General features: G+C 54.8%; 1 protein-coding gene across 5 annotated transcripts in view; it reads right to left on the bottom strand.

Annotated features, from left to right (window-relative positions):
* MYO1D (myosin ID) overlaps nt 1–10,168 on the bottom strand; it is a 72,290-nt gene extending 62,122 nt beyond the window's left edge. For 3 of the 5 annotated variants that reach the window (XM_031601010.2, XM_090125232.1, XM_090125231.1), the window contains exon 1: nt 9,912–10,167. In XM_031601010.2, coding sequence (XP_031456870.1) covers nt 9,912–10,006 — 95 coding nt within the window. In that variant the 5' untranslated portion in view covers nt 10,007–10,167. Of the gene's footprint in view, nt 1–9,911 lie in introns of all 5 variants that reach the window. The other 2 variants (XM_090125230.1, XM_031601009.2) reach the window with 1 other exon arrangement.
* Between the last annotated feature and the right edge of the window lie 1,973 nt (nt 10,169–12,141).

Below are 12,141 nucleotides of genomic sequence, written 5' to 3'. Positions count from 1 at the left end.
TTAAACACCAGCTCCTGCTGCACCTCTCTGTTTCCCCATTGCACTGACTGCTTCGTAAACATGCAATTACAGCACACAGGCTAGGAAGGGCACGTGTGACGTGTTCACACCTACTCATCAGATGTCAGCACAGTGTAACAAAACAAAGGTATCAGGAGGTACTTTGGGAATGCTGCTTAATCCTACCAGCACGTTGGTCAAGCAATGAAACCCAATTTCCAAATCACTGTGTTGACCAAGCAGTAGAACCCAATCCCAAATCACCATTAGCCAGGCAGTGGAACCTATCCCTAAATCCCCACCACGCTGTCCAAGCAGTGGTTGCCATTCCCAAATCATCACCGTGTTGGCCGAGCAGTCAAACCAACCCCAAATCAGCACCATGTTGGCTGAGCAGGACAGCCCACCCCCAAACCACCACTGTGTTGGCTGAGCAGTGGAACCCATCCCCAAATCACAGCTTGTTGGCTGACAATTGCTTACTGGTGCTATGATTTAAAGCATTTTCTTCCCAGTTTGCTGAAGATAACCCAGGAGCGCACAAAGCACGCTGCTATTTGACAAACCCCTCCAACCCCTATAACAACCCAAAGAAATAACCAAAAAACTCACAAGAGACCAATTCCTCCTGTTCAGACTGAAAGGACCGAGCAGATTGAAGAACACTCGTTATTAAATCACTATCCACCCAGTAACCCACATCAGCAGCCCGCAGCCCTTCACAAGCCGCTGCCCATTCACAACAGCACTTTTATCACAGCCCCACAAACCCTGAGCTGCTTCACGGCCGCTCGCCTCCTCTCCCCATCATCACCAACTGCAGAACACGCCACCTTCACACCCCAGCTGCCTCAGCACAGCAGCCATCCAGCTGGGCATGGCTTCCCAGCCCCAAGGCGTGCAGGCGCCCTGCACTGCTGCTTTACCCACCACTAAACCCCAGCGAGCACACAGGGAGCTCTGCTGGAGGGAGACACGCAGAGCTGGCCCCAAAAGAGCAGAGCGAGCAGCTGTGTGTGTGCACGGCATTAATGGGTAACCAGCCCAGCCTGCACACACAGCTCTGCAGCAGAAAGGGCAAAACGAGCTGCAGCGTGAGCAAAGGCAGCTCATTAGCGGCGGCCGTGGAACCAGCAGGACTTCTGGCAGCCCTGCGTGCTGTGGGATCAAGGTATTATTTCAGCCATTGACAGACTGCCCAGCAAGGCACCCAAACAAAAGTCTGTTTCAAAGACAAAAGTCGGACAGCACAACGCACTGCCAGGAGGGGCTGCAGCCACAGGCACTGCTCCTCACAGCCCCATCCAACACACAGCACAGCGTGGGCACCAGGGAGCTCTGCAGGAAACCAGGGCAGCAAACACAGCCCTGAGTGAGCTGCAATACCTGCAGGCCGGGAGAGCTTTGGGCAGGGGGGATGCATGCAGTGAGGGATGCGTGCAGTGAGGGATGCATGCAGTGAGGGATGCATGCAGTGAGGGATGCATGCAGTGAGGGATGCGTGCAGTGAGGGATGCGTGCAGTGAGGGATGCGTGCAGTGAGGGATGCGTGCAGTGAGGGATGCGTGCAGTGAGGGATGCGTGCAGTGAGGGATGCGTGTAGTGAGGGATGCGTGCAGTGAGGGATGCACTCTGCTGCTCTGACAGCACCCAGCTCCTGTCCAGCTCTGCTCCCCACAGTCTGGGTGCACAGGGAAGGGCCCAGCAGCAGCCAGCAAGGAGCTGCTCCCAGAGCACAATGCACTGCAGCACAGCTGCTCCAGACTGCTTGAGAAATCCTGTGTCAGCAGCATGCATGCAACCCACCTGGTGCAGCAATGTCCTCCTGCTCCCACTGAGCTGCTGCCCTGGCCAGCAGCTGAGCACAAAGGCGATTTCCTTTCACTTCAAATTCTGATTCTATCTAAGCTCTTTCCCACTAATATCAACTGGTGTCAGGAGTCCTTAAATGGAAGTGCAGCTAACACGGGGCTGAAAGGGCATCGCAAGGAAAACCCACCAGGAACCACCCATCAGCTCCACTTTGTTCCAGGCTGCCTCCACTTCCTTGAGGAGAAAAAAAATAAGAGGGGAAGAAAGAGAGGGGGGGAGAAAGAGAGGGGGTTGGGTGGGGGGAAGGCTGTGCTGCAGAGGCACTGCTGTACCTCTGCTGAGCAAAGCCCTGGGCAATTGGTGTCCCATCGGGAGAAGAGCCAAGTGCAGAAGCAGAACTGCCCCCTCCATGTGACCAGCAGTGCCCTCCAGACTCCTCCAGGAAATGCCTGCCAGGTATTTCAAAGTGAATTTGGAATAACAGGCTCAGTATCACCCCACCTCCAAACACATCCCCTAATTAAGTTTCCACAGGGCCTAGAAGAAAGCACGTCCAAGGCGGAGGGCAGGTGCTGCCTGCCCACCACAAAGATGTGTTACAGCCATCCGTACCTCGGGGCAGCCCAAGGGACAACAGCACAGCCTGCACAGAGCTCGTGCAGCAGTGGACGGCCAGGGGCAGATCACAGAGCAGCACTCAGCACATGATTTATTGCATGGCTCTGACCATAACCATTGTTTGGCTTAAAATATGTCCTCCCAGGGCGCAGCCATCCTCACTCTTATTAAGGGAGGTTTTCAGCTTTCATCGCTATGGAGAAAAGTCTGCAAGTGAGCGCAGCACACCCCGAAGGCAAAGCATGAGGGAGGAGCAGAGGAGATGTGGAGGGCTGAACGTGCCCAAGCCAGAACTCAGCGGTGCTCCACAGCTCAATCAAGGCAATCGAAGCAATCAAACCAAAAGCACCCGAGCTCCCAACAGCGTCCCACCAGCGGGCACTGCCGTGTTGTCCTCCTACACAGCAATCACGTGGGATGTGGCTGCTAGTGCTGCCAGCTTCCGTATCAAATGTCTCACTAAATAAACAGGCTGCTCGCTTATCTCGAGTGCTTCGGGCTGAGCCAAGCCAATACAGCCACGTATGGAAGGTTGGGTGGGGTTGGGTTGGGCTGAGAAGGGTCGGGGAAGGTTGAGTTGGGTCGGGTTGAGTTGGGGTTGTTGGCGATGGTTGTTTTATTTTGCCAACAAGCTTTCCCACATTGCTTGTGGGACTTAACAGTGAGCCAAGAGTTTGGTGATGGAGGTGTACAACGCTTTGGTGCTGCACAGAGGATGTGCAGACAGGGTGGGAATTGCTAGCGGGGGTTTCCGACATGTTAACAGCACGCTGGGATGGAAGGGAGTCCAAAATAGGGTCTGGATGAAAGCAGACCATAATGCTGATCCCGAAGTGCCCGGGCTCTCCCAGGCCTGCCCCCATCCCAGCAGCTCCTGGCCGTAACAACCTGCTGATTTGCTCCATCCTGCAATTTACGTTGGTTTAATGGTAGACGTTAATGTAACCCTAGCAATTTTTTTTTCCTTTAATTTAGTCAAAGCCCTAAAAAATGCCCTCAAAGTTCACCAAATTTGCAGCACTTAACTGATGTTAATTATTCCCAGATAGAGGACAATGAATTAAAACCAAAAGGGTTATGATGTCAAATGAGATGATCCCAACGACCTACACGGCCATGGCCCAACTCAGCAGCTCCCACAACTCAGCAACGACCACAGACTTCAGGAGGGCATCGTGATCCACACTTCGGACCATTGGATCTCCCCAACAACATCTGCTGACACCACGACTGTGCTGGCCACCACGGCTACCAACTGCACACAGAGAGGTGACACACGCCGCGCTGCACAGACACCATCCACCAACAAAGCCTCCTTGGTTCCCGTGCTCCCAGCTCCATGAAAGGCCCCGCGTGGCTCTGCTCCCAGCCCTGAGCCCCACGTTGGGTTCTCCCCTTCAGAAGGAAGCAGCTGAGAAGTTTTGGGTAAAAACACATCTCGGTTTGGACACTGAGCAGCCTCTCCCCCTGCCATGAGTCTCCAAAAATGCAAGCCCTTAATGGGAAACACGTTTCCTATCAAGTGATTGCAAAAACTTCAGCAAAGCCTTCGCAATTAGCTCACAACCATGCGACCTGCTGCTACCACGCCTGGCTGCTGCAGCCCTACAGGCTTCCAGGGGCTCACACACATCGACCTTCCGTTGCTATTTCCTCGTGGGGGCTTCGGCTCAGCGTAACCAACGAGGTGGGAATGAGCTGCCAGAGATGGGGGATGTCTGGTGGAGGAATGTCTGCATCCCTGGCAGCCAGCACTGCCCGGAGAGCGAGCGGGGAGAACCAAGAGGAGAATCCTGTTTTGCTGGAGACATAAAAACTGCATTTAGTGCGAAAAGGAGAAACGAAGATCCTCCTTTTCATGCACTGACGTTGTGTCCTCACCACTCAGCACTGCTGGGTGCAAAACCCACAGAGCAGCACAGACACGGATCAGCAAAGGAACCTCCTCGCTGCCCACAGAGTCACACATCTGCCCCTCGGTCTTATTTTAGAAAGCCTCCCTGGTAATTTGCCTGTGCTTTTGAAAAGCAAGTAATATGTTTTGAATTATAAGAGGTTACAGGGACATTTTTGTGGTAAATTTGGACTTTCATTTGCAAAAAGAAAAGGAAAAAAAAAAAATCCAACCCTTCTGAGCTTCAGAAATCCGTTCGGAAATAACATTTTTTTGTCATTGCTAAGCACTTTTCAACAAAGCCTCATAGCTACTGTTCCAAGGAGCTGTTTACATCCCGAGCAAAGAATACTGAGGTATTTCTGTCCCTGCAAGCAAAGAGAGGAGCAGCACAGCTTCTGCCTGCGTGTTGGGATGCAAAGAAAGGCGCGTGCTTTGCAGCATGCAGGCAGCACTTCTGAGCAATTCTGAGCACCTCAGCAGCAGCCTCGGCTCAGACAGCGCTGGAAGGCTGCAGCCAACCCCCAGAGCACCCAGCTCCTGTGGGCACCGATCATCCGGAACCAGGAAACCACTGGGGCAGATCAGCACAACCATCAGCTGTCACGGCGTGCCGACCCTCCTAGCGGGACCACAATTGTGCAGCCGTCAGTGAGGGGAGCAGGCGGTGTCTGCTGACATTTATATGGGCATGGAAGCACAGGAGCTGGAAGGCCATCCAGTCAGAAAGGTCAGCTCCAGCCCCTCGTGCTCCCTTTCGAAACCCCTCCGAGATGCAATCGCAGCCCAGGCACTGAGGGACGAGCGGTGATGCAACAGCCAGGCAGCAGGATCTGCAGCAGGAAGGGATTTCAGTCCTTAGGACAGGAGGGGAAATGCTCAGGTGGCTTGAAGGCGTGCTCAGCCCAGGGGGTGCACGGGGTCAGTGCATTTATGGATCAAGGAGCTAAGGGCTCCCGAAGGGCACCACTGGGAGAGCAGCTCAGGGTGGGCAGAAGAACTGGGCAGATCTCCAGCTGACCCTCAGAAGGCCGTCAGTGCTGACAGACCACACGTGCCACCTCCAGGCACCGCAGGGCAGCGCTCTGCTTGCTGTATCACAGGCTCTGCCCACTGGTGCTCGCTGAGCTGCACGGCCGCTGACGAAGACGAGCTGGAACCTGGCCAAGCCTGCACGGTGAGTTCTGATGGACGATGGGGGAATCTTCATTCCAATCATTCCACATTCTGACACAACTCCCTGAGAGCTGAGTCCTCCATCCCACACCACGCCAGCAGTTCAAATATTCAGATCTCATCGAGGAGGAAATTAAAACGGCTTAAAGGCACGAAGAGTTGTTCATTAAGCACAAGTATTTATTACCAAGAGCACAGTGAAACCAGGCATTCACGCAATATTCCCACTAAAAGACACTTCCTGCACTGCCCGGTGCAAAGCCAACCCACCCCAGCACAGCTCTGACAAAAGATAAGAAACCCACAGCATCACACAGAAAGTGCCTGTTCGCTTTAAAGTAAGATCAAGACCACAGAAGAGCAGAAAGTAAAATCCCACCACTCTTCCATAGACCTCACATGATGTTGTGAGGGAGCCTGCAGAGGGGAGGGGAATCTTTGAAAGGGCAGATAACTGCAGGACAAGGGGAAATGGTGTGAAGTTGAGGGAGGGGAGATTTAGATTGGATGTCAGGGGGAAATTCTTTACAGAGAGAGTGGTGAGGTGCTGGAACAGCTGCCCAGAGAGGCTGTGGATGCCCTGTCCATCCCTGGAGGTGTTCAAGGCCAGGTTGGATGGGGCCCTGGGCAGCCTGGGCTGGCATTAAATGAGGAGGTTGGTGGCCCCGCATGTGGCAGCAGGTTGGAAATTCATGATCCTTGAGCTCCCTTCCAACCCTGGCCATTCTATGTTGTGATGATGGGATGTCCTGTCGGGGGCACCCAGTGGGTAATATGGGAAGGGATTCCTTTCTTTAGGGGTCTTCCATCAACCATGGATCCCAAGAGGAGCTGAGCCACCAAACCCAGCACAGCCAGCCCACCCCCACTTGCCCATCAAGAACAAAGCCCAGCCACCAGCCACTCAAATGCAAACTGCTCAGATATGGCTGCCTATCTAAGTTCTTTGCATTATTTTGATGACTAATAATCACAGCCACGCACTCAGAACAAAGGAATTCAAGGGCCGGATGACTTTTATTTACAATTAATTGTGTAACACCCAAGGGCTGCACGAGAGTCCCAAATTCAGGGAGCTGCGGGGCTGTGAATAAGCACTAAAAGCAGGAATGTCTCACAACCTCCAGGTGGACGTGTGCATCACAGAGCACCAGGCACAGCAGGTGGGGACGGGGCAGCAAATCCTCGCTGTGCCCACAACCCCACGCAGCCCATCTCTCTTGCAGGCATCCCTTGGGAAACATCCCTGCTGCACCGTGTCTGCTGTGACTGCTGTTCCTCCCACATCTGGGCTCACTTGGGAACAACATCCAGCACAGCCCATCTGGGTCAGCCGGTGACCCTGTGCCAAAATAGCTCCGGCACAGCACGGCATTCCTGGGCACTGCACAGAGCCAACCAGCTCCAGCACAGGGAGGCAACAATTCCCTGTCCTGTGGTGACAGAACTGACAACACCCCCACTCTGGTCACAGTGTGGGCTGTAATTTGGCTGGAACATGATTTAAAACTGATGTTAATCACCACCTCCAAAGCTGTAAGGCCATAAGAACTCAGCGGTGCTGGGAACGCTCATAAAGCAGAGCACGGGTCAGTGGGCCAAGGGCAGGCTTTGCTTCTGCACCCCAGGGACACCGAGCCAGGATCCTCACAGAGCAGCACCAACAGGACTGAAATTCTGCACAACACATGTAAGGATCCCAAATAGGAAGTTTGTTCTTATGCTCTTTTGGACAAAAGTACAGCAGACGGCACTGCTGGGCGCGTTCCTTCGAGTCCCAAATGAAAGCCTGCTGATCCTTTATTTATCTGATGATGATCCTTCTGTTTCATCGAGATTCCTATTACACATTAACCAAAGAATATAAACCCCAAGAACAGTCTGTTACCTGCAAGTTTCCTGCTAAGAACAGCAACCTGCATCACGGTTATCATCTCCACAGAAAAGGGCAATTTCTGCTTAAACATCTCATTTTTAAAGCCAAAAATCATCAGTAAACAACAGCAAAAAACTAAAAGGTTTGGAAATATAAATACAGCAAGGAGAGACGTTTCAGATTCTAGTTCAGAGTTTGGAAGGCATATCGTGGAACAGCTCTGGTTGGAAGAGACCTTAAGTATCACAGAACCATGGGATCATGGCATGGTTGGGTTGGAAGGGATCTCAAAGATCACAGAACTAGGGAATCATGATATGGTAGGGATGGCAGGGACCTTAAGGATCACAGAACAGTGGAATTGTTGGGTTGGGTAGGAATGGACCTTAAGGATCATAGAATTAGGGAATCACAGCATGGTTGGGTTGGGAGGGACCTCAGAGGTCATAGAACCATGGAATCTTTGGGTTGGGTTGAGTAGAGTTGGGCTGGAAGGGATCTTAAGGACCACAGAACCAAGGAATCACAGCACGGTTGGGTTGGAGGGACCTCACAACCCCCATTCCCACCCCACACCATGGGCTGGCTGCCCCCACTCACGCTGCCCTGGGTCTCACCCATGGCTGTAGGCACCTCCAGGGATGGGGCACCACAACTTCTCTGTACCAGAGCCTCACCACCTTCCGAGTAAAGAATTTCCTCCTAAAACCTAACCTGAATTTCCCCTCTTTTAACCTACAGCCGTTCCCCCAGTCCCATCACTATCAGAACACGTAAAAAGTCCCCCAGAGCCCCCTCAGTACCCACAGACCTCACTCAGAACCATTACAGTCCCATCGACCCCACTCAGAGCCCATTCAGAATACTGACTCCATTCAGAGCCTTCAATCCCACTCACACCCCTTACAGTTCCTCATACGCCACTCAAAGCCCCTCAGCATCCCAAGAGTCCCACAGACCCAACTGTTGCACCTCAGAGTCCCTCAGACCCCACTCAAAGCCCATTCAGAGCCCCCAAACTCCACTCAGTGTCCCTCAGATCCCATTCGGAGCCCCTCCAAGTCCTTAGAATCCCAGAGACTCTTTTCAAATTCCACTCAGAGCCCTAAGAGTCCCACTGGCTCTACTCAGAGTCCACTCAGAGCCATTACAGTCCCATCAACCCCACTCAGAGCACCCAGACTCCACTCAGAGCCCTCAAATCCCACTTACACCCCTTGCTGTCCCACAGATTCCACTCAAAGCCCCTCAGCATCCCAACAGAGTCCCACAGACCCCACTCAGAGCCATTACGGCTCCTCAGACCCCACTCAAAGCCCCTCAGAGCCACTACAGCCCCATTGACCCCACTCAGAACCCCCAAACTCCACTCAGAGCCCCTACAGTCCCACACACTCTACTCAGAACCTGAGACCCCACTCAGCCATTACAGTCCCATCGACCCCACTCAGTGCCCCTACAGTCCCACACACTCCACTCTGACCCCACTCAAAGCCCCTCAGAGTCCCACAGACTCCACTCAAGCCCCTTACAGTCCCACACACTCCAATTAGAGCCCCTCAGATCCCACTCACACCCCTTACAGTCCCACAGACTCCACTCAAAGCCCCTCAGCATCCCAGCAGAGTCCCATAGACCCCATCCCTGCACCTCAGAGTCCCACAGACCCCACTCAGATCCCCTTCAACCCCACTCAGAGCCCCTCAGAGTCCCACAGATTCCACTCAAAGCCACTACAGTCCCACTGACCCCACTCAGAACCCCCAGACTCCACTCAATGCCTTACAGTCCCACACACTCCAATCAGAGCCCCTCAGATCCCACTCAAACCCCTTACAGTCCCACAGACCCCACTCAGAGCCATTACAGCCCCTCAGAGCCCACTCAAAGCCCCTCAGAGTCCCACAGACTTCATTCAGACCCCCTCAGATCCCACTCACACCCCTTACAGTCCCACAGAGCCCACTCAGAGCTCCACAGACTCCACTCAGAATGCAGTCAGATCCCCTCAGATCCCACTGGGAGCCCTCAGATCCCACTCAGACCCCACTCAAAGCCCCTCAGAGTCCCATAGACCCCACTCAAAGCCCCCCCAACTCCACTCAACACCCCTTACGGTCCCACAGACCCCACTCAGAGCCATTACAGCCCCTCAGACCCCACTCAAAGCCTCTCAAAGTCCCACAGACTTCATTCAGAGCCCCTCAGATCCCACTCACACCCCTTACAGTCCCACAGACCCCACTCAGAGCCCCTCAGCATCCCAGCAGAGCCCCACAAACTCCACTCAGAATGCAGTCAGATCCCCTCAGACCCCACTGGGAGCCCTCAGATCCCCTCAGATCCCCTCAGAGCCCACTCAAAGCCCCTCAGAGTCCCTCAGACCCCACTCAGACCCACTCACATCCCTCACCATCCCACAGACCCCACTCAGAATGCAGTCAGACCCCACTGGGAGCCCTCACACCCCACTCAGAGCCATTACAGCCCCTCACACCCCCTGCCGTCCCTCAGCCCCCCCCGCCCCCCGCTCACCGCAGCCGGAGGTTCCCCATGAACTCGGGCATGGTGACGGCGTCCAGCAGCACGAAGTCGGCCTTGCCGAACTCCAAGCTCTCCTGCTCCGCCATGGTTCCGGCTGTGTACGGGTGTGTGTGTGTGTGTGCTGTGTGTGTGCTGTGTGTGTGAGCGGACGCCGGGCTCCGAGCCGCCGCCGCACCCCGAAGGGCGGGGGGGGGGCGGAGGAGGGGGCGCGGCCCCGCCTCACCTCAGGTGGGCCCCCCCCACACACCAGTGAGTGGTAGATGTGAGGCGAGAGCGGCCCCTGCCGGCCATAGAGGAGTGGTGGCTGCGAGGCGAGAGCGGCCCCTACCGGCGGAAAGCGGGTATGGCGCCCCCTGCCGGCAGAGCGCGGCACGGCGGCAGGCGGGAGGACCCCGCCCACTGCGCTCCGCTTAATCGGAACGACCCTAAAAGTCCAAAATTGTGACGGGTGTCAAAAGCGGTAGAGCAAAAAACTGCCCCTAGGTAGCGAGGTCACCCAGGGGCAATTAGGGCTAATTAGTGTTAATTAGGGAACTCAGAGCGACCTCAGCAGCATTTTGGGGAAGAGGCGGTGGGTTTGGGGCACGCAGGCACAAAGCACCGTGATTAATGAACCCCATCCCAGGGGGAGCTCTGGGTGCACCTCAGGGGCAGCACCTCGAGAGAACACCCCCAAATTCTGCCCGTTTTGGCATTTTGCTGCACTTTTGCCCAATTGGTTTCACCCTTGGGTGCGTTTTTATGCTGTGCTGCTGCAGGTGCAAGGTGCAAACGAAGCTCCGCTCCTTGCACACGCACACACGCACACACACGCGCACACACACCAACCTGGCCAAATACTGACACAGCAGCCAGGAGAGCAGACGGCCCTCCGGTAGGGGCGGTGCTGAGGGCAGAGCGGTGCAGGTTGCGTTGCCTTTTCCAAAAACACGACCTGAAACCAAACAGCTGCAAAACACAGCTGCGGCTCTGCAGGTCGGGCTGTGGGCTTTCAGACGGGGTGTCCAAAATTCGGCAACGAGAGGCTGTAGGACGACAAGCAATGGGAACGCTTTGTGCTGCAGCATGGCTGAGGCTGGGAGAATGGGAGAAGGTGTTAAAGCAGAGGGATGTGCTCAGTGGGGACGCACTGGGGCTGCACTTTGGGGTCTCAGTCTTTTCCAACCCTAATGATTCTCTGATTGTAATTAATCACCTGCCTGGTCTCCTCTGAAACACGTGACTTTTGCTCTTGATGAGCTGCAACGGTGCTCCATTTCTTCTTCCTCATCTTCCTCAGATATTCCCCCTGGGGAGGGATGTGTTGGGGCACTGCAAACTCACCTGAGTGAGCACTGCAAGAGCTGGCAGGGCAGCTGCAGCACAGCACAGCTGGGTGTGAGTGCAGCACATCTGGGTGTGAGTGCAGCACATCTGGAGGTCAGCACAGCACAGCTGGATGCCAGCACAGCTGGATGCCAGCACAGCTGCTGAGCGATGCAGCTCCCAGGTGTTCATCCCAGCTCTGAGAGGAGCTGCAGCATGGACACCTCCCAGCACCCAGCGAGCGTTCATCCAGATCACCGATGAAGAAATATCTCTCCCCAAACTTCCAGGGAAGAGCAAGAGGGAAGTGCTCAGGGAAGTAGGTAATTAATTGCTGGAGCCACTTGTTAAGGAGTAGGCGGGCTCTGAAATAGGGTCAGACATCATTTCCTTAAGCAGAAGTTAATTGGGTGTAGTCCTGTGTCACACAGATGGCTCCTGAGGTTGGGCTGAAGCACTGCATGAAGTGTGAGCAGTTCTGAATTACACAGCACTCTGCTGGACACAGCCACGTGTGGCTGCATCGATGGGCCAAGTCCAACTGCACGGCATACAGTGAGGGTGAGCACTGCGTCCTGCTCTTGGATCCCAGCAACCCATGGCTGTGGGAGCAGAGGATGGAGAGGTGGCCGGAAGGAAAGGACCTGGGGTGCTGATGGGCAGCTGGGTGCCCACCAGGGGCGTTAGGTTGGGTGTCGGAGGGGATTTCTGTGTGGAGAGGGCAATGCAGGGTTGGGCTGCCTGGCGGGGCGGTGGTATCCCCTGCACAAACATGGCACTGAGGGACGTGGTGTAGTGATGGGGGCCCAGAGCTCGGGCTGACTGCTGGACCTGGTGATCCTAAGGCCTTCTCCAGCATGGATGATTCCATGGTTCTGAGGTTCTGTGATTCTGCCATGGGTTTTCTGCTCGTTTC

This window comes from Phasianus colchicus, chromosome 26, assembly GCF_987193195.1.
Source record: "Phasianus colchicus chromosome 26, bPhaCol1.hap1.1, whole genome shotgun sequence".
In the NCBI taxonomy this organism is placed as follows: domain Eukaryota; kingdom Metazoa; phylum Chordata; class Aves; order Galliformes; family Phasianidae; genus Phasianus; species Phasianus colchicus.
Note: the sequence above shows the minus strand (reverse complement) of the source record. Positions and strands in the feature narration are given on the sequence as shown.